Source organism: Equus caballus, chromosome 4 (assembly GCF_041296265.1).
Source record: "Equus caballus isolate H_3958 breed thoroughbred chromosome 4, TB-T2T, whole genome shotgun sequence".
In the NCBI taxonomy this organism is placed as follows: Eukaryota; Metazoa; Chordata; class Mammalia; order Perissodactyla; family Equidae; genus Equus; species Equus caballus.
The window spans coordinates 91,399,518-91,423,330 of NC_091687.1; the positions used below are offsets into that span (position 1 = coordinate 91,399,518).

The 23,813-nt window shown below is 37.5% G+C and overlaps 1 protein-coding gene across 6 annotated transcripts in view; it reads right to left on the minus strand.

The window, feature by feature from the left end:
- CHCHD3 (coiled-coil-helix-coiled-coil-helix domain containing 3) overlaps positions 1–23,813 on the minus strand; it is a 269,706-nt gene that overhangs the window by 86,362 nt on the left and 159,531 nt on the right. For 2 of the 6 annotated variants that reach the window (XM_023639702.2, XM_023639701.2), the window contains exons 5-6: positions 14,681–14,695; positions 13,527–13,610 (exon numbers count right to left, since the gene is read on the minus strand). The exons of 2 other annotated variants lie outside the window; for them this stretch is intronic. In XM_023639702.2, the coding sequence (XP_023495470.1) occupies positions 13,527–13,610; positions 14,681–14,695 (99 nt within the window). The remainder of the gene's footprint in view (positions 1–13,526; positions 13,611–14,680; positions 14,696–23,813) is intronic. 2 more of the 6 variants (XM_014739337.3, XM_001498216.7) reach the window with 1 other exon arrangement.

The window sequence follows — 23,813 nt, forward strand, 5'->3', positions numbered from 1 at the left end:
AATTGTAAGGAGCCTGGAATAATGCAAGCTTGAATTGGGACTGTGAATATTAAATACAAAACTGAGATAATATGGGTATAGTTTCCTGAAAGACTCTTAGAGAGACTAGAGATTATGAAGAGAATAAAGAGTGAGAACAAGGCCCACTGTAGAGGACCTTTAGAATCCTTGTGCCTCTTTCTCACCTGTCTAGCCCTTTTGCAACACAGTGTAAACGAAGGCAATTCTAGGAGGGTTCCGGTCCTCAGAAGCCCTCAAATTAGGAACTGTATTAATGAAATTCTATGGCTTCTTGACCTCTGCATCCCAGGATGCAAATCAGGAAGCACTCAAAAAGGTAGGTACTGGCATTATGCTGGGCACAGCAAATCTGAGATGGTGTGCTGGGATAAGTTAATGTTTCTTGAAAAAAGATTCTATAGTTTGAGCATAATTCTAAAACATGGCATGCAGTACCCTCATCTTGGAAGCTCTGAATGTATACAAACTCTGAGAAGGCCTACAGTAAAGAAATCTGTTCAGCTTAGTGAAACTTAACATTCCTCTAAATTATTTGGCCATGGAACCCACCCCACTCCTTAAGAAACACATTAATTTTAAAAAGTTATCTAGTGCCTATTATGTGCTAAGTACTATCACGGTGATCAAAGGGGAAATAGTTCTGGTCTTCATGGAATTTACATATTTTATATTTATTTTCAAAGACAGCTATTTGAGGCAACCAGTTCATTGGGTCTTCATCTGAGCATTTAACCTGATGGATCTCTCCAACCCACTGAATTTCCCTCTAAATCTCATGATCTTTGGACCTTTCATGGACAAAAGTAGCCGCTACTCCACACAAAACATTTCTGCTCTGGAAAATAACAGTATGGCATAGCCTCCATGGAGCCACTGTGGCAATCAGAGCTTTGTACCAGTGCCAACAGGTGTTTGTGCCATTTGTATTCATCACTATATCTATGTACAGTGCTGGCTCACTGGAGGAGTTTAACAAATGTGTTTTTGAATGAATGGTGAATGTCGATGACTCCTTCTAGCCCCTCAAAATTCTGATAAGAATGACCAAGGTCAAAATCCTATCTTAGTCTTGTGGCCCTACTGGATTTGGATTCCTTTCATTAAATGTTGACTCTACTGTACAAACCTGCTTTATATGCCAAGCTCAGATGTAGGCACTTCTTATTTGATGATGTTACGAGCTAATATTATTTGCAAATGTTTTAATGATCACATATATCTTTCTAACTGAAGCTAATGTGTTGACACGTAATCCCTTATAGAGGCACAGCTGGCTCATGGTTTGAACATAAAACCGGGATTGAAGAGCATTTTCTAACACCAGCCCTGCAATTTCCTTTAAAAAACTTAACAGTCATGTATTTTAATTTTTCAGTCAGTAAAATAGGGAAATAAGCATTGGCTGGTCAGCCTAAATGGAGTACATTTGAAATTTATAAACAAACAAACATCAAGAAGCAAAACAATCACTAATTATTAAAAAGTGAATGCAAAGAAAAATCAAGAGATTTAGCTCATTTTCAATCACATACACAGGAAACACAGAATGACTTCCTAGCTGCAATATTCTTATCAATAGCAAGAAAATATCCCAAAGAAAGGAAAGGGGGTACTAATTTTTTTCCAAATAAAACAGCCTGCTGAGCCTCCCCAGACAAAATGAACAGAATCTTTAAAAGTGGACTTAATTTTCCCTGGATTTCATAACCTTTTATTTCTTACCTTGTCTTTATACATTTGAGTGGAATACTGTTTTAAAAAACTGTCACGGTAAACAGAATCTAATTATTTTACTGTATAGTCTTTCAGAAGGTAAAGGAAATGTGAAGAGTTGAAGAAGTATGCAACCCACATTGCTGGCATCTTGGCACTTATGATCATTACAAGCACTCACAAAAAGGCCATCCTGGGCTTTAAAGCTGAACTGTACATTATCTCTTCCTCAGAGCCCTGGGGCTATCACTGCAAAGCACAGTGGTCCATTCTAGGCTCTGAATAGAGAAAAGGAAGAGATCATTAAATTATAATTTCCATGCACAATTGGTACAAGTATTTCCTACCAACAGGATTAATATGAAAGCAAGATCCTAGAATAAAGCTGCTCAGCAGAGAGGATGGCAGTTTAGTGTCTTGTAAATTTGATTTCACTGAAAGCCCTGACACATCATAATAGTGAAATCCTATTTACTGTAGCAAGCAGGATGGATAATGCTATTTAATACCTGGTGTACTGTGTGCCATCAGCTCGTTGCTTTGTACTCCATGTTCTCATCTTACCTTAAGGTTAATACTTCTTGACAGCCTACATGATAAATAGAGCCCCAAATTAAGTGCTGATCCCGTGATTTGCAAGTCTCTCCTCTAAAGTTAGGCACAGAAAAACCGGCTCCAGTTAAGGGGATCATTTTAATGGGATGCACTTTTAACAGCTCACCCTAGAAAAAAATCTCATATCCCTAAAGCAAGATTAAAAAAGCATTTCAAGGTTACTGAAACCACATTTCCCATTAGAAAGTTCAGAGAGGCTAACAGAAAAGCCAATGTGTTTGGAAGACTTGTTGAATAATGAATTAAGGATAAGACCTCCACATCTACTATACTGCATTGATTTTTTTTTTCCTCCAGAGAACAGAACAGAAAAAAGTCCATCCGGCTTGCTGCTTCTGGAATATCTGCAATAGTAAACTTCCTTTAGGGAGGCAGGTAAGAGTGCAAAAGGTTTCCATCTTCAACCCTAAGGTACAAGTAACTGTGTCAATTATATTAACAAAAGATATGGTGACATTGGGCCCTATGAATTTCTCTACCTCACAATTAACATCTAAAATTTCTTGTTAATGATAAAAAAAGTTGTGAGCAACTCAAGGTACACACTGCAATCCACTTTCCTGAAACCTGTCATGTGTAATGGCATTACATTAAAAGTGGCATTGGCTTCCATTACCTTCAACGTCCTAACTCCTGGACCAGAGAACTTCGTCTGTTTCCGTAACTCTCAGTAACTACAGAAACCACAGGGAATCTGCTTGATTTCAAGGTGAATGAGGAAGCCAGTACAAAATTTCCAAGTGTCAAAGGAATAATATACGTCTTTCGGTTGACAAATGCAAACTGGCATAACCTACCGAGGCATATCCACCACAAAGTTATGCTTTTAACTATTGTGTTAATTTTGCTGTCACATTGCATGGCCAAAGCATACACAATAATTTAGTGTATATAAGCTACCCATATGACCCAGAATCACTGACAACTCTTTAGAAAGCACCTGAGGGGTAAAGAGAGACACAGAGGGACAATATATAATGATCAAAGGGACACTTCATCAAGAAGAAATAGCGCTTATAAATATCTATGCACCCAACACAGGAGCACTAAGATTCATAAAGCAACTATTAACAGACCTAAAGGAAAATGTTAAAAACAACACAATAATAGTAGGGGACCTCAACACCCTACTCACATCAATGGACAGATCATCCAGACAGAAAATCAACAAGGAAATAGTGGAGCTAAATGAAGAACTAAAACAATTGGACTTAATAGACATATATAGATCACTCCACCCTGAAAGAGCTGAATGCACATTCTTCTCAAGCGCACATGGAACATTGCCAAGGATAGACCATATGTTGGGAAACAAGGGAAGCCTCTACAAATTTAAAAAAATTGAAATAATAACAAGCATCTTCTCAGATCATAATGCCATAAGGCTAGAAATTAATTACAAGAAAAAAGCTGAGAAAGGCACAAAGATGTGGAGACTAAACAACACACTACTGAACAAGCAATGGATCATTGAAGAAATTGAAGAAGAAATCAAAAAATACCTGGAAACAAATATAAATGATAGCATGCCATACCAACTCACATGGGATACAGCAAAAGCTGTATTAAGAGGAAAATTCACCGCAATACAGGCACATCTTAACAAACAAGAAAAATCCCAAATAAGCAATCTTAAACTACACCTAACTGAACTAGAGAAAAAAGAACAAAGCCCAAAGTCAGCAGAAGGAGAGAAATAATAAAAATCACAGCAGAAATAAATACTATTGAAACAAAAAAGGCAGTAGAAGCAATCAATGAAACAAAGAGCTTGTTTTTTGAGAAGATAAATAAAATTGACAAACCCCTAGCCAGACTTACAAAGAAAAAAAGGAAGAAAGCTCAAATAAACAAAATCAGATATGAAAGAGGAGAAATAACAACAGACTCTGCAGAAATACAACGGATTATAAGAGAATACTACGAAAAACTATATGCCAACAGAACGGATAACCTAGTGGAAATGGATAAATTCTTGGACTCCTACAATCTCCCAAAGCTCACTCAAGAAGAGGCAGACAATTTGAACAGACCAATCACAAGGAAAGAGATTGAAACAGCAATCAAAAACATCCCAAAAAATAAAACCCCAGGACCAGATGGCTTTCCTGGGGAATTCTACCAAACTTTCAGAGAGGATTTAATACCTATCCTTTTCAAGCTATTCCAAAAAATCAGGGAAGATGGAACACTTCCGGACACATTCTATGAGGCCAACATCATGCTGATACCAAAACCTGACAAGGACACCACGGAAAAAGAGAACTACAAGCCAATGTCACTGATGAACATAGATACAAAAATTCTAAACAAAATTTTGGCAACCAGAATTCAGTAATTCATCAAAAGGATCATACATCATGATCAGGTGGGATTCATACCAGGGACACAGGGATGGTTCAACACCCGCAAATCAATCAACGTGATACACCACATCAACAAACTGAGGAATAAAAACCACATGATCATCTCAATAGATAAAGAGAAGGCATTTGACAAGATCCAATAGCCATTTATGATAAAAACTCTGAACAAAATGGGCACAGAAGGAAACTACCTCAACATAATAAAGGCCATATATGACAAACCCATAGCCAACATCATACTCAATGGGCAAAAACTGAACGCCATCCCCCTGAAAACAGGAACGAGACAAGGATGCCTTCTATCACCACTCTTATTCAACATAGTACTGGAGGTCCTGGCCAGAGCAATCAAGCAAGAAAAAGGAATAAAAGGAATCCAAATAGGGAGAGAAGAAGTGAAACCCTCGCTGTTTGCAGACGACATGATCTTATATATAGAAAACCCCAAAGAATCTATTGAAAAACTCTTAGAAGTAATTAACAACTACAGCAAAGTTGCAGGGTACAAAATCAATTTGCATAAATCAGTAGCATTTCTATACTCCAATAACAAACTAACAGAAAAAGAACTGAAGAACACAATACCATTCACAATCTTAACAAAAAGAATAAAATACCTTGGGGTAAATTTAACTAAGGAAGTGAAGGATCTATATAATGAAAATTACAAGGCCTTTCTGAGAGAATTGGATGACGACATAAGGAGATGGAAAGACATTCCATGTACATGGATTGGAATGTCCGTTCTACCTAAAGCAATCTACAGATTCAACACCATCCCAATCAGAATCCCAATGACATTCTTTACAGACTTAGAACAAAGAATCCTAAAATTCATATGGGGCAACAAAAGATCCCGAATTTCTAAAGCAATCCTGAGAAAAAAGAACAAAACGGGAGGCATCACAATCCCTGACTTCAAAACATACTACAAAGCTACAGTAATCAAAACAGCATAGTACTGGTACAGAAAGAGGTGCACAGATCAATGGAACAGAATTGAAAGCCCAGAAATAAAACCACACATCTATGGACAGCTTATCTTCGACAAAGGAGCTGAGGGCATACAATGGAGAAAAGAAAGTCTTTCAACAAATGGTGCTGGGAAAACTGGAAAGCCACATGTAAAACAATGAAAATTGACCATTCTTTTTCACCATTCACCAAAATAAACTCAAAATGGATCAAAGACCTAAAGGTGAGACCTGAAACAATAAGGCTTCTAGAAGAAAACGTAGGCAGTACACTGTTTGACATCAGTATTAAAAGGATCTTTTCGGACACCATGCCTTCTCAGAGAAGGGAAACAATAGAAAGAATAAACAAATGGGACTTCATCAGACTAAAGAGCTTCTTCAAGGCAAATGAAAACAGGATTGAAACAAAAAAACAACCCACTAACTGGGAAAAATATTTGCAAGTCATATATCTGACAAAGGCTTAATATCCATAATACATAAAGAACTCTCACAACTCAGCAACAAAAAATCAAACAACCCAATCAAAAAATGGGCTGGAGACATGAACAGACATTTCTCCAAAGAAGATATACTGATGGCCAATAGGCACGTGAAAAGATGCTCATCATCGCTCATCATCAGGGAAATGCAAATCAAAACTACACTAAGATATCACCTTACACCCATTAGAATGACAAAAATATCTAAAACTAAAAGTAACAAATGTTGGAGAGGTTGTGGAGAAAAAGGAACCCACATACACTACTGGTGAGAATGCAAACTGGTGCAGCCACTATGGAAAACAGTATGGAGATTCCTCAAAAAATTAAAAATAGAACTACCATATGATCCAGCCATCCCACTACTGGGTATTTATCCAAAGAGCTTGAAGTCAGCAATCCCAAAAGTCCTATGTACCCCAACGTTCATTGCAGCATTATTTACAATAGCCAAGACATGGAAGCAAACTAGGTGCCCATCAACAGATGAATGGATAAAGAAGATGTGGTATATATATACAATGGAATACTACTCAGCTGCAAAACAGAACAAAATCATCCCATTTGCAATAACATGGATGGACCTTGAGGGAATTATGTTAAGTGAAATAAGCCAGCTGGAGAAGGATAATCTGTGTATGACTCCACTCATATGAGGAATTTAAAAATGTGGACTAAGAACAGTTTAGTGGATACCAGGGGAAAGGTGGGGTGGGGGGTAGGCACAAAGGGTGAAGTGGGGCACCTACAACACGAATGACAAACATTAATGTACAACTGAAATTTCACAAGATTGTAACCTATCATTAACTCAATAAAAAAAAAGAAAGCACCTGAGGGGGAAAATATCAAAGAGATTTTTTATCCCATAAATTGATTTTATTAAGTTATCGCCCTACCCCAAAAAAGATTGTTTATGTTTTAGTGTCTCAGATGTTACGGTCTAACTGTGATTCTATCTTTTATTAATCCCTTGAAAACGCTGACCTAGCTTCACTCAATGAAATATTTTTACAATGACAGACTTCATCTGGTAGTAAAAATGTATAATAATTTCTTCCCATAAGGAGCACACTGGGCTGACAATAATCTGTTCTGTTGTCATTTCTCTTTATTATCATTGTTGGCATTATTTTTCCCTCAAGCTTTGCACAGAGGAATACAGAAACGATGGTACTAATTGACAAAGAAGAAATCAAGCAACCAAAAAAGCCAATTAATCATACAGATAAGCCAACATTTTATGATACAATAGTAGATACGCCACCCACTATATGTAACAGGCTTTTAAAAACTGCTCATTTGATGTAAGCATGACCTTAGAATTTAATTAGCAACTCTCTCCACAGGTGAGGAACTAGGGAAGTACTTTTCTTCTTAATGACAATTTATTTTTCACCATACTCTGTGCATTACTCTCTATTGTCCAGCTTGTACAATTCCCTCTCCTTCTTAATTGTATGGAATTGACTGCAGCGTGTAGGCAAATAGCTGCTGACATCCAGTGGAGCCTGTCAACTGAAAGCAATACAAACTCCACTATCCTGTGGCTCTGAACATTGTAACTGTATCTAACTAAGCTCTCTGATCTTCCTCAGCTCCTCAAGCCACCAGGGCTTTTAGAGCTCTCTTCATGCTGTGCCAAACCCCACCATTCTTACGAACGCCAAGAGCAAAGTGGATTCAGCAGAGCAAATCAATTCAAGTTCATAATTGAGAAGTTATGCAAGACACACTAATCATCAAAGAACTGACGTCTCCAAGATGTCCTGGGGCAAAAGGGATCCTTCATCCTGGACAATCCCTGGGAGAATCTGGACTTCACCCTCTAAATACTACGGCCTTGGTCCTTCCTCTCCCTTCCCTCCCATAGGGCATCGACTACTGGAAAACACATTTTCCAGAAGAACATGAAGCCAATCTAGACTCCAATGAAATAACCATCGAAACAGTTTATTAAAAGTAGCAAAATTTGTTATCTTTCCCATAGCAATGCTACGAACATATGAATGAATGCTTCAAAAACATTTTCTTTTGTTTTTGTTTTTGTTTTGTTTTTTGCTGAGGAAGATTTGCCCTGAGCTAACATCAGTGCCAATCTTCCTCTATTTCTTTTGTAGCATGTGGGCTGCCAGCACAGCATGGCCACTAACAGAGTGGTGTAGGTCTGCACTTGGGAACCAAACCCAGGCCGCCAAAGTACAGCATGCTGAACTTAACCACTAAGCCACTGGGGCTGGCCAAAAAACATCTGCAAACTGCTTGACTGAATATGAATTTCTTATTTCAAGGTAAAAGAAGCACAATTAGATATTAAAATAACTTTTAGGGGTATCATGCTGTAGTTGCTAGGTAATAAGACCTTATTTATTCCCTTTTGGTCAAATTTTCCCAGGAAGTGCCAAATCCTGGAGAGAAAGTTATGCATTTTGAATACTTAACAGTTCAGGTTATGAGGTAGCATTAATCAAATTTTAAGATCAGGACCTCAAAAGTTGTATTTGAAGCCAGGAAGAGCTAACTTATCACCTAAAGAACTAACAAAACCATCAGCAGGATTTACCTACTTAAGTGCAGAATTGACCAACATTAAAGATAGTACTGGGTAACAGCTAAGCTCAGGTGTTGGAGCTGGCTCAAATCCAGGTCACAGTTGGGCTGTGCATTCTTGGGCAAGTTACTTGAAGCATTAGGATCTTCATCTAAACAACAGGGTTGACAGCCTCATAGGGCTGTTTGTAAGAATAAAAAGACATAATCCATGCCAAGCGCCTAGCACAATGTAAGTGCTCAATAAATGTTATTGTGAGCTACTACGATGATGACGATGCTATAAATAACATCAAGATATTCAAACAAACTTGATTTTCTCATGGGACACATTTAAACTATTAAACGACTAGTGAAGAAGATACTAAATGTTTTGTGGATATTTACAAACTGTACACTAACTGCTTAGACATAACTTTACGGTCTAAGCTTAGTAAAGCCAGGACTCATTCACTCAACTCCTACTATGTGAGTTGTGGAAAACACAGAAATAAGAAAATGACCTTTGCCCTCAAGGAGTTTACAAGATAAACACAGATAACTAACCACAATTATCATAAATGTGACATCATAAAGAGAGGTGTATAAAGCACTATGGAGAATTCCCTGAGCGCCTCAGGCAAGGACATTTAAGACCTTTCTCTTTGAAAGCTGCCCTGGGCTTCCTCTCATCAAACCACCAGTCAGGAATTAATACTCCCCACGCCTCTAACATCAACAATCAGGAATCAATACTCGAGTCGCCTTCAGTCAGGCCACACACCTAAACGCGATCCCTCTAATGTTCTTAAAATATAAGTATACTTCACATCTATGTTAGTGTTGTTTGATAAAGCTGGCAACATTTACAATGAAGTAAGCACTTGAAAAACTTTTCAAACGACTTTCACCTTCTTTCTCAGTCGAGTTGCTGCTTTGGAATACTGGTTCTAAGAAGGGTGAAACACATTATTCCTCAAGAGTTAGTGAAAGAAGAAAATTATCTCAGACTCCTGGTGAACTAGCTAATATAAATACCCGGGAGGAGAAAGCTCCATTCACACAGAGAATATGTGATTGATAAAGAGTTTATTGAAACAGATCCAACAGGCAAACCAAGCTGTGCTACAGAAACTCAATGTGTTTCACATGCTCATTAGACTTGGGTTCAGACTCAAAAGAAATTTGCATCAAGTCAATACAAACAAATAGTTCAAGTACTAAGATGATAAGTCATCAAAAAGTGATAATGTACATAATTACTGTGTGTTAATCTAGTTGATGGGCAGATGGTAAGGTGATCTTAGAAATCCTTGGAATGATTCTGTAAAAGACTCGAAACCCCCTCTCCAGTAATGGTATGCCACCTTGTTTATGGTTTCCTCATTTCACTTGGTTAAAATATAAAAAGATATGTATTTATCTCTACTTTTAAACCACAGGCAAGCTGGATTTCAGGGTAAGTTAAATGATTCTGCAAGTTATCATAATATCATCATTATTTTTTCTTACATTATGCACTCTGGTATTCAGCACTTCCACAGCTTCTAACACGAAGTGTGCAGAATTCCTAAAAGAAATGGTTAGACACTGGACTTTTCACCATCATCACAAGAAAAACTCTTTTTACAATTTTTTGCGTTAAGTCCAGAAAATCCTTCACCATTGTAGACCTAACCGTCTCTCAAATACTCCTAGATGAAATCCAATTGGACAAAATTCAACTTAGGTACTTTAGGAATGGCAGTGATAAACGAAAACAGGATTGTATAGAAATGGGCAGAAGACACCATGAAGTTGAATAATACTAATTTTATGATTATTGGTATCTTGTACACGATGGAAAGTAAGTAAATATTCTCTAATGGTAACAGTTTATATCTGTTAAGTTCTTTTCAGTTTTCAAGGGGCTTTCAAATGTATCATCTTATCTGGTTCCCCCACTAACTCACAAAGGTGAGCAAAGAACAGAGTATTATTTCCACTTTATAGATGAAGAACCAGAGACTACAACAGATTAGGTGAACTGTCAAATAACCAGATGACAAAGCCATGCCTTCTGACTCCTAGTCCAGCTTTCTTTCTGCCACATGTTACTAAGTGGAGTTACTAAGTCTTAACTAATAGTACAGTGTGATTATTCCACCTCAGGATTCTTCCAAGCTCACTAGTGCTTCTCAGCTTTCACTTAAAATCCTAATATAACACTACTTTCCAGTCTTATCATCAAAAAAGGAAAAAAGTACATATTTTGCCTATGTACGAAGACAGTAATCACAATGATTTGACAGCATCATCCTATATCTACCTGATCTTCTACCACTTGTTCTAACCTGAGGCCAAAAGCAATAGTTAGCTGCAGAGCAGACCAGTTCAATCTGCTTAGAACAAACCCTCTCAGACCCTCACCCCCATCACTGAATTGTCTCCATCAAATTGATGGATCTACGTGAAATGGGCAAATATTTTTCAGTGCATTTTCTTGTACCTAACAGTGATCAGTGACAAATTCAAAAGGTACCTAGCATAGTTATACTTGACGGCAAAGAAAACCATCATGAGGTGTGGGAAATCACCCTAAAACTTGCACTCTCATTCACTTTATTCAGCCTACGTTTACTAACTCTGTCAGGTACGGTGCTCTGGAAGGACAGAAGGAAAATATGAGCTACTGTGGACCGAGTGGTTACTCTGTGCTGGACACTATTAGAGATGCTTGATGAGAATTAGCTCATTTAACAAACTAGTGAGGTAAGTAACTATTATATTCTTGTTTCACAGCTGAGGAAACGAAGTTTAAGTAAGATGCTCTGAGATACTGAGCAGGTAAATGCCAGTTCAGGGATCTGAATCCAAGCCAAGTGATGTCAGAGTCTGGGCTCTAAACCAGGGTTCTGTAGACTACAAATCAGGGGTCAAATGCAGCCCGCCACCTGATTTTACATAGTCCTAAGAATGGTTTTACGTTTTTAAACAGTTGGGGCGGGGAGGGGGGTAGAGACAAAAGAAGAGTATTTCATGACGTGAAAATTATATGAAATTCAAACTTCAGTGTCCATAAATTGGAACACAGTCACACTTGTTCATTGACATATTGGCTACGGCTGCTTTCATCTTACAGCGGCAGAGTTGAGTAGCTGCAACAGAAACCATACGTGGCCTGCAAAGCTTACAACATTTACCATCTGGCCCTTTACAGAAAAATTTGCTGACTTCTGCTCTAAGTCATTCCACTTTATGCTTATTTAACATCTCTACTTAGATGTCTTAAGAAATACCCCAAACTTAACATATCCAAAATCAAACTCCTGATTTCCTCTACTATGCACATCCAGATCCATATTTTAATAGTCTTCCCCTATGGAAAATAAATCCTTCTAGTTGTAAAAGTTTGTAAAAGGTATCTTTGAGCTCTTTCTTACTCACATTCAAAACCATCAGCAAACCTGGTTAGCTCTGCCTTTGAAATATCCAACCACATTTCACCCCATCGAATGCTAACACCCTGGCCCAAGCCTTCAGCATGCCTTTTCTGAGTTACTGCCATTACCTCTTACTAAGTCTCTCTTGCTTCAGTTCTTGCTCAAGACAGCAGCCAGAACACTCTCCTGCTCATAACCCCTCTGGCCTTTCTCAACGTGCCAAGCACACACCTGCTTCAGGGCTTTGGTGCTGGTTTGTTTCCCCATGACTGCAGACCGCTTTCCAAATGCCATCCTGTTTGACAGGCCCTCCCTCTCCACTCAACCCCAAACCTACACTCCTGAGCCCTGGGACTCCCTTTTCCCTGCTTTATGGTTCACCATATTAGCACAGCCTGCCATACAATATATATACTGGGTTTTAATTGATTTTGAGCTCCATGTGGGCAGAAACTTAGCTCATTTTCTTCCCTAGTATATCTCTGGCACTAGACCAGAGTCTGACATATACTAGGTACTTAGATATCTGGTGAATGAATGAGAAAATGGTCTCTACATTCAAGAAGCCCTCAGTCCAGTGACATAGACAGACGGATAAACACATTTAACATAAATAGTTGTATTGAATGGGGCTTAAAAATGTATTTATTTTACCTAATTCCTTATTAAACATCCAATTCTAAAGAAATCAAACTTTGGGGGTCTCAATCAAAGGGAAGAGAGACTTATCTTTGTAACCTCATGGTCTATGTATGAAATTATTGTAGACAAATCTACTTTATTGAACAGGGACATTGATTAGGTGCTCAAACTCCCATTCTTAAACCCACTGCCTCCTTTTGTTTCAGCCTTAATTCCCTCCTTGGCAGTTCTGCCAAACTCTAGGTCCATGCTGACTAGAGGTACTGCCTCAACTTCTCCTCCTAGCTCTTCTCCCTAAGTCCTACTGTTCAGCTCCTGACTACCACTCTTGAAAAAGATATTCATTTCTTAGCCACAAATGCAGTGAAACTGAGTTTTCAAGAAGACTATATATCCTTTAAAACACTACATTTCTAAGAATTTACTCAGGTTTAGTCAATATTTGGGAGCGTTCAGAGGAGCATTCTACAGTTTGACCTGGAGGCAGTGCAGTTTCTAAACATGTAAGGAAAAATATTTGGGGGAGCTCGTAAGTGGTAACATGCATCTATGACCAAATAACACAACCATACCCAAAACTACCAAAGTAGAAATGACACTCCCTGCAAGAATGATCTACCTGCCTGGCTTCTTCACTTCCTGGCTACTTTTTAACTAGAAAAAGCAGTTATGGTTCTAATTTATTGATTTTTAAATAAATACATGGGAAAGCTGCAGATGTGGTAATAGAAGAGAGTCAATGACAAGAAACAGTCATACCCTCTCCTCCAGTCTAGCCAGCTGCTCTTTGTAGAATGCATCCTGCTTCTTTATCACTCGATCTTTCTCTTCCAGCTGCTTAGCCTAAAATAAGAAATGAAGAATATACGATATCAAGAAAAAGCAGCAACAGCAAAGCAAAAGTCAAGTATAAATTGCATTAGAAATAAGTACACAAGGCTGAAGATTTTTGCAATCTATTAGGTCTCTGCCATAGAAAAACATTAATAAGATGATGATTGCTGTATTTAAATGTAAAGAATGAGTCCACATTGTTTCTGTTTTTATTTTTTACTGTAACAGCTGTGTCCTACTTTGTCCAAATGTATTTGGAAATGTCAGAATACAGCACAGACAGTTTTATTTAACTTCTCTTTCAAAGAGTAATTTCAAGGATTAATATTTTACATAACAAAACTTTGATTTTATTCTGGGCCTAAGACACATGGTTACTAGCCTTCTTTCTTGAACAACAACAACAAAAAAGCTTATATAACTTTTTGTACATAAACCTTATATTTGAGAACCCTTAAATTACACAGTGAAACCTGCATATAAATATGTGTATTGGTCTATTTCTTTTTGTATAAAGTAGTTGTCTTTGGAGGGGCAAAAACTACTATAATTGTTTGTTTGAATAATTAAAAATAATTAATAATAAAAATAAGTAATTTAAAAACCCTTAGGTATCCCACTTCTAATTTACAAGATCTTTTTTTACAAAATTAAAAAATAAGTTACAAGTATTTTTGATTCTTGAAAAAGATTATGACAAAGATAGTTACTTATGGATATTTTTCAAGATTAGTTAAAAAAAAAAAGCATTTCTCAAGGCAAATATGCATCATTTCTATCTTGATTCTTATTTAAGTGACCCTTATCTCTGATGGAACAGAGCTCCTGATATCACCCCAAGCTAGAAAAGTTTTGTAACATATTTTTGTTGAGTGAATGCTGAATACACGCCTGACTAGGAATTTTAAGAGATAAAGCAAGTACGTATTTCAGCATTCTCACCCTTCTGCCATGCACTGTGTTTTTTGCAAGGACATCAAGTGTCGCCTGACTCGTCCTGTGTCAGGGTGACTGTCCACTACGCGCTGAGTTTAGGTAAACCCATCTGCACATTCGTAGGTGGCTGTTTTGCTACTTACCTTGACTTCAATCTCCTGCAGCATGTCAGAAACAAACAAACAGTGATTTAACGATCTAAGTACTGCTTTTTTCTAATGTCACAGAGCAATCTGATGGATAGTATCTATCTAAAACGCAAACTAAAGAAGGCAACATAAAAGGACTTGCTTAACACGGGACACTTAAATGTCATTGTGCTGTTACAGTTTGAATAGAAAATTTCAATGAAAAGTTCATGCTGCTTGAAAGCATATGGATAAATAAAAACAAATACAATATTAAGATTAGATAAATGCATTCATATGCAAGAACATAATATATGACTCCTTGGTACAACACAGTAAAAACCTCACTAGTCTGTCAGGTATATAAAAGAAAAAGTAAATGGAGAAAGAATTTTTAACATAGCTACGTGTGAAGAAAATATCCATGACTATATGATTTAAAGAGAAAAGATCTCTCTAAATTCAACACACAAACCCAAAATATAAATAAAGGAAATGGTGTTATGAGACCCTCCATAAAATAAAAAATCATTAAATCAAATGAACAAGCAAAAGACAAAAAGAAATTCCAACATGTAACTGTGAGAATATGTTACTAACATACAGAGCACTTCAAAAATAAGCCCTCCAGGGCAGGCCCCATGGCCTAGTGGTTAAGTTTGGCGTACCTTGCTTAGGTGGCCCAGGCTTAGCGGGTTTGAATCCTGGGTGTGGACCTACACCACTCATCAGCCATGATGTGGTGGCATCCCACATACAAAATACAAGAAGAATGGCACAGATGATAGCTCAGGACTAATCTTCCTCAGCAAACAAAAAACAAAAAGAAAAAAGCCCTCTACCTCACCCACCTACCTCAAAAAAGCCAAAAGAAAAATACACAAATGACATAAACTGGCAATTCACACACAAAAAAATAAATAAAAACACATGAAAAAAACCCAACACCACAAGACGTCAAACATGAAAACGGAAATAATGAAGTTCCATTATTCACCTATCAAATTGACAAAAATATAAAATAATAATAATATTGGTAAGTATACAGGAAAACAGGCTTTTCTATACACTCCTGGTCAGAATGTAAATTGGTATAGCCATTTTTAAACCAATTTGACAAAATGCATTAAGTCTTAAAAATGTACATATGCACTGAGGTCTAAACACTCTACTTTTGGGTAATTTTCTTTTCTAGGTACTTTTCTTAAGTAACTATATCAACATGCAAAGATGTCCATGATAGGGTTGTTTAGAATTGCAAAGAAACAAAAACAAAAACCAATCTACTGATTAAATAAAAAATATACTAAGTTAAAAAAGCAGACTACAACCAGGTAGGACACTCTGATCTCTTTTTTTGTGGAGAAGAAAAGAAAAAGACCAGGAGGATATTCAACAAAATGTCAACAGAGGTTCCAGCAGTGCAGTAGGTTTATGGGTGGTTTCTAATTATTTTTGTTTCATTGTGTTTTCCAAACTAAAAATAAATATATTTTGTAGTCAAGGGACAAAAGAGTGAATTTTTTGAGGTGAGGGAACTATTCTGCTTCTTGATTTTGGTGCTGGTTACACAATTGCATGTATTTGTCAAAACTCAGAACTATGTATCACTAAGAATAAATTTAAATGTTTTAAAGTGAATACAAATTAAGTATACTAAAATTATGAAAATAACTACATGTAAATAGATGGATGTATGTGTGTATGTATCTTCACTATTGTTAATCTGCTTATCATTTGGCTGATTTTACTTCTAGGCATACAATCCTAGGAAATACTATGAAAAGCACATAAGGATTTGTATCTAAGAAAATGAAGCCAGCATTATTTAAAGCAACAAGAAAATGGGAACAAACAGAGGTTTGTGTAAATAAGATATAGTTCAACAATAGAATATTGATTATAAAGATTTTAATCCAGCCATAATGATCAAACATTAAGAGCCATTAAAAAATAATGTTTTTGGGGGCTGGCCCTGTGGCCGAGTGGTTAAGTTCGTGCGCTCCACTGCAGGCGGCGCAGTGTTTCGTTGGTTCGAATCCTGGGTGCGGACATGGCACTGCTCATCAAACCACGCTGAGGCAGCGTCCCACATACCACACCTAGAAGGACCCACAACGAAGAATATACAACTATGTATCGGGGGAGGGGGCTTTGGGGAGAAAAAGGAAAAAATAAAATCTTAAAAACAAAATAATAATAATGTTTTGGGGGCCAGCCCTGTGGTGTAGTGCTTAAGTCTAGCGTGCTCTGCTTCGGCAGCGTGGGTTTGCAGGTTTGGATCCTGGGTATGGACCTACACCACCCCTCAGCCATGCTGTGGCTGCAAGCCACATATAAAATAGCAGAAGATCAGCATGGCTGTTAGCTCAGGGCTTACCTTCCTCAAACTAAAAAGAAAGAGGAAGATTGGCAGCAGATGTTAGCTCAGGGCAAATCTTCCTCAGCAAAAAATAATGTTTTAATAGAATAATTAATTTTTTAAAAACTCAAAACACTAGATGAGAGGAAAAAGTCATAAAATAACATGTACAGTAAGTTGCTAATTTTGGTTAACAAGGGAGGGACAAGGAAGGTTGAGTGCCTGGTTATATAGATGGGGGGTTATATAGACGGAAAGTGTACAGTACGCTAAGATGTTAACAGTGGACATGATGTGCATAGTGGGATATTTTTCTTATTTGGAATGTTTTCTATTTTCCAAATTTTCTATAATGAACAGTTATTAGTTCTGTAATCAGAAAAATATTTTTTAAACATTACTGTCACATACATACACCCCTGACTACAAGATGGAAACATAATATGGTACAGAAGCTAAGAGTGAATTATTAAATAATTACACTAAAAACAAAAAATTTTTGTTTTAACAATATGAACAGTTATTTATAGCATAGAAATTATTTTACCTACTAAATCCGTAATGTATTAGGTCTTGATTCCCTCTCCCATTCAATGTATGACATTACCTGCCTTCATTTTTAAAACTCTTGCACTAAATAATGTTCCTTTTGTTCCTATGGTTGCGCAGTTGAGATGTCAACAAATGCAAAGAAAATGCAATGGATATTCTATTATAACTATTTAGAAAACACTACAATAATTCAACACTATAATAATTCAATATACCAACCAACAAATTTAATTTGAAGGGCTGATTACAACCTAAATAAAGGATATACAGAAATATCCTTATTCACTTTTCTACGATGTAATGCTTGAAAATTTGTAAAGCAACAAGCCAAAAGCTCAGACAAGCACGCTAATGAGGCACCACCTCCAAAGACGGGAAAACACCAAACTACAGGCTAACATCACAAACCTCCCCCTAGACGGCCAACAGGATCGATAGCCTGAGGTCCACTGGGGAGAATAACAAAGCAAGAACACGGCCACAACGTCCTCATGGCACATTGCTTTGAAACAGTTAATGTGATGCTGGGAGGGAAAGTCACACAATATGAATCCTGAAACTTAAGCCCAGAATCCACTCACTAAGCTAATAGGCACCGAGGATGGAGAGTCACACTCAACTTAAGAAAAAGCAGTAAACCAAGTGCAAGGAAATAAAACTTCTATGTATAATTCCCTAACAGATACACAATCATTGTAAATGAACAAATAAAAACAAAGAGGATTATAGCATTATTTACTGTGCTGTATAGTTGAATCATTTCTTACCAAAAAAAAAAGAATATAAAAAGTTTTCCCCCATCTCCTGTTTGCTATTCCTCCCACTATAAGAAATAGGCACTGATTAGGTTTCAGATTCTGTGAGATCTGGAATAACATGATTGGGCTTTGAAAACATGACAGAAAGCGCTTAAGTGGATCATTATGGAAAACTAGAGCATCCCATACGCATGAGAAACAAAGAAAATAAGGAAATCAAGTTTTCTTTAAGAAATCCAACACAAACATTTTGATGTTTACTCAGCATTAGTAGCTACAGTCAAAATGAAGTATACACATGTTTACTTTCTTAAAGACTTGCCTCTTCTCAGAAAATACTTGAAGGTGCTCACAACAAAGGTAGAATACGGTTAACAGAAGAAGAAACTGAGATTAGGGATATGACATATGGTGCTGATAGGAACTTTACCTTCCCACGTAGGTTCCTAGGTAAATCTTCATAGCAAAAACTTTTTGGCATAGTAGCTCAACCCTCTTAGGCCTGGTTTCTCCTGGGGACTGAGGTACGGCACAGGGTGTAGGCACTGGGAAACCAGTGACATCACAATCACTTAGCTCAGAGGTAGTACTGTTACATCATACATCAAGTACAAGGCACGGTTAGGGAAGATTCTGTGCTATGGGAAAGCTTGCGCATTTTAAATGACAAAGTTCCTTGAAATGCCAGTGTTCAATTTTAATAGCTCAAGGTAGAAAACAAAGCAGGTAGCTGCTCAATTTTCCATGGGATGATATTATAAAGCTGGAGATTACTAGGATTGAGAAAAGGCAACAACTGTAAATCAATCTAAATAGGAAATGTAGTTACAGGTATTTCCTATCAGTCTTAAATCCTGTAACAAATCTGAAATACACCTATATAATGGCCTGGGAAAGATTTAGTCTTTCACAATGATATGGATAATCTGTGGTAGGCAAAATTAATTTCTATCTATCTATCTTACAACTCACAAAGGCAAATAAGAGCAGGGAAAAGAGCTTTATTCCTTTTCAGAACTACATAAGAGGCACAAAATATAGGAACCTAATAAAACTACATGCTGACATAAAACAGAGAGAACTGAAATATCCAAGGGGGCTGAACCATACACTTGTAAGGTAATATTACATTTAGAAGCTGTAAAACATGATCACTGTGAATACCAATTAGCTGTAACAAAATAAAGTAGCCATGTTTTCAATTAGCTGAATACTAGACTTTCATTTTAAATGAGAAATTACATAGGGTTCACTGAGCCTTTATCAAGTGGCATTAATAAACAAAGAATTATACTCAAAGCACTGTTTTCCAAACCACACCAGAAGGTGACCTTCAAAAGGGTAATTCATCTAGGTGAACTTAAATGATGCCCAATCTATTATCAACATTAGCCTACTTTTCAATAACTACTTAGAGGCATAAGCATAAGCAAACCCCAGCTTGCAATGTTAATCTATACTTATGTCCACTAACACAGTAAGGCCTGACATAAGGTGAAGACAGACCAAGAGATGAAAGACAAAGGTCATTCTTCCAATAGACTTCTTAATCCTAAGTCTGGAACTCACACCCAGGCCCCAGGATTTGATCAAGTCCATTTGTTTCTGTCTGTTTTGTCTTTCCAAGAAGAGTTTCAAGACCCTTGGTCTATATTTTAGCTTTTTCATGCTGATAACATACTGGAAACAGCCCACTGAAAATGTCCTCTGCCACTTCGGGGCATATCTGCTTATTTTCTTGAAACAAGAAAAAAGAGGCAGATAAGTGGCTTTTGAAATTGAAAAGTAAAGCCAACAATGAATGAAGAGAGGAGGTTATTAGGTACATAAATTTAGAACAGAAAGCAACCTAATGGTGCTTTGCTTAAAATTCTTCCAGAAGTTCTCTCCTAACATTTGTGCAGAACAAAAGAAGAAAAATTAAGTGCTAGATGAAATCAGAAACAATTGCATGAGTTTTCTTCTATTGCTAGAGGAGAAAAAAACCCTTTTTAAATGATACATTTACTTCTCCAGTCTTCTAGTTTAATTCAGAACTTATCACTATGACCTACTAGGAAATCCACTTGGTGGGGGTCAGGAGACCCAGATGCCCACTCTAGCTCTGCGGAATCACCTGTGACCATGCACTGACCCACCCCAGCCCCCATCCATGCTCCAAAACCCGTCGAACGTTACTTCCTTCTTGTTGCTTTAACCAAGTCATAGCCCTGTTGCCTCCCACTTTTGCATCTAATAAAACTTTTCAACAAGTCTCTTAGGGCACCTGTTTTTTACTTTGTCTTGTATTATAGATTGTTTACTTACACACTGCCCCTCTCCTCAACTGTAAACTCACTGAGACAGGAGAAGACATTTACTCCTCTCTGTCTTTATCTTTGGTTTGATCTAGGTCTGCATCGTCCACAAAGGAAACACTCAGGACATGGTAGGTGAAATGAAACCAAGAGCATTGAGGGGGAGAGTTTGTAGAAGTAAGTAGACCCAGCTTCTGGGAAGCAAATCTGTCACAGCATCAGTGATTTACCCCAAAATACTACAGCATACACAGTGCGATATTGTGCATCCATGTTACTTAGGTTAAGCTCTGAACTAGGTGCTGCCAGCACGTTACTCAAGAACACACAATCCAGAGTGATCAACAAGTATTCTTATCGGAAGCTCAAAACTGGAAGCTCAAAAAGCAGAGGTGGTTCTACAAGGGCTTCACTCATGTCTTGATCAACAATGATGTTTTGTTAGCACCATGACTGCTGGAAATGAGATTTTATTTGTGAAAATGGTTCATTAACTAGCATGATAAATATTAGATACAGGTTCTTATTAGTAAAATGAAAACTATCAGAAAGCTATAAGAGTTAGCTAACATTTTATAAAGATATTCCTACATCTGCTCTGTGAACAGGTGATGAGAAAATGAGAGGTAATGAGATGGAGGCTTGTAGCTTTAATTTTAGGAATGGTGCCTCAGGCTTGATCCCTAAACTGTCCTGTATCCAGCCATTGGTTTGAGACAAGGATTCTACCTTCGGCACTAGTGACATTTGGGCCACATAATTCTTTGCTGTGGAAAGCTGTTCTGTGCACTGTAGAAGGTTTAGCAGCGTACTTGGCCTCTCTGATGCCAGTAGTGCCACCCCCACCCTGAGTTGTGACAACCAAAATGTTTCCAGACATTGCCAAGTGTCCCCTGGGAAGCAAAACTGCCCCCAGTTGAGAATCATTGGTTTAAGAGGATTGTTGGTTGCCTGAGACCAACTATAAGCAGCCTCGTCTGCCTCAGGTGAACCTTTCCTAAGAAAGCACTTAAAAGAAAAGAGAACTGGGACTTCTTTAAGTTTTACAGAATGGGTGGTATGAATCATTTCGTACCTGCTTGCTAATTAATTTTTGTTCAATAAATGTCTGTATGTATTGGAGAACTGGGCTGGAGACATGCTTGGATTATAAGCTGGTAGTAGGGTTGCACTGCAAAAGTATAAGGTATAAAAGCAACAAGAGTGGCTCCCACACATGTAAAGCAAGGAATCATATCCCAGGGACAGAGGAAACTGGAAACTTTAATTCATTATTTTTGAACTAGGTAGGAAAAGCATAAAACAGGTACATAAGTTCTATCTTTTCTATGGCTCCCTGTAAAAACAAGATCAAGGCCCACAAAACACATAAGAATTTGAATCCACCTAACTGATGTTCAGTTCAGGCAGAACTGATATTAAGCTGACGTGAAGTGGTACTGGTTGTGTAACACCTGTTCTGCTTGGGCAGTGACAATGCCATACCTGTTGTTAAATATTTTACATATTGTTCTTGAGAACAAGCATATTATGATTCCATTATAATTTACAAGTTTCATGCTACACAGTAACATGATATTTCAACATGAAATTTCAACATGAAAAGTGCTGAAATGTATCACCTCTTCAGCTCAATGTCATATATTCGGGGCTCCTCTCCCAACATCCATTTAAAAAAACAGAACGTCCATCACCATACCCAGCACATGAGAAACGTTAAATAAACGCCGACTCGAAAGTGAAGCCAACTGTTAGGGTTTCAGAGTTCTCCAATGAGCAGCTTTGTCTTCTCTAACAACAGACGCTTCAGCTACCACACGTTTATGGAAGACACAAGTGAATGCAAACAGGTGTCAAGTCTAAAAGGAAAGACCACGTTGAATCAAATTCAGCAAGTGAATACAAGACAAAGTTCCAGAAGACCACGTTCTGTAAAATAAGTAAGGACTCTATGTCACAGAATCATTAGTAAGCTTAGAAACTTTAAGAACAAGAATTCTACAGTCACGTATCGCTTGACGATGAGGGATGCATTCTGAGAAATGCATTGTTAGATGATTTCGTAGCTGTGTGAACATCACAGAGTGCACTTACACAAATCTAGATGGTTTAGCCTATATACCAAGGCTCTATGGTGCTAATCTCATGGGAGGGACTACCATCGTATATGTGGTCCGTCACTGGCAGAAATGTTGTTAGTAGTGCATGACTGTAATTAAAAGAGGAAAAAGCAGTAAAAAGGGCCACGTTCAGTAAAACTACTATCTGATTACATGGACTTAGAGCAGGAAGGTGCTTTTATCATCAAATTTAGCTGCAGAATAGATTAGTGTTATAAACCATTGAATGTTACCATTACATGTAAAAGCAGAGTGGTCTCAACTCTGGACCACAGCTTACATGGTACAGAGTGGAAAGGAGCACTAAGCATTTGGAATTATGTAACTTAAGGAGCGATTATACTAAAATATCTCCATCTTCTTATTCCATATTGTGGGGAATAATATTTACATTTCTAGGCACTTACATACAATCTTGTTTTACCACAAAGATAAAAAATCTCAGAAGCACTCTAAAATAGAGATGCTAGTTAAACTGCACTGTCTGTGCCAACGTATTTGGTGTCACCGATCTGACAAATAAATTGGACAACAACATGGAGACAATTACTGCACGACTTCTGAATTCCTTCTCTTTGTATTAAATTGTATTTGTTCAATTTAAATTTAGACTTAATGTTCACACTGTTGGGACCAATTGGTCCGAGTCAATCTCTTCTCTTGCAATCTATTTCACATTCAGAGCTGGAAAAAACATCCCAAGATCATCCAGCTCATTTTATAAGAAGTGAGGCTCCAAGTTCCTTGTTGACTAAGGGAATTCTTTAAGGTCAGGAAGAGAGCTGGTTCTGGGAATCCTGCCTCTTGACAGCAGTGCACTTCTCATCACTCTCTGACCTTATTTCTTTTCATATTGGCTTAACTTTAAGGGAAAGATAAGGTAAAAATGATTAATCAACCATTTGTAGTTATTTTCAACACTACTCAACATCAAGAGATTTTTAAAGATTCCCTGCAACAGTTAACACAGAATATTCTAAAAATGTCTTCACAACCACCTATGCACCGTGTCAGTTCAGGTCCTCTGGGATACAGATGCTGAGATAGAATCAGAAGTAC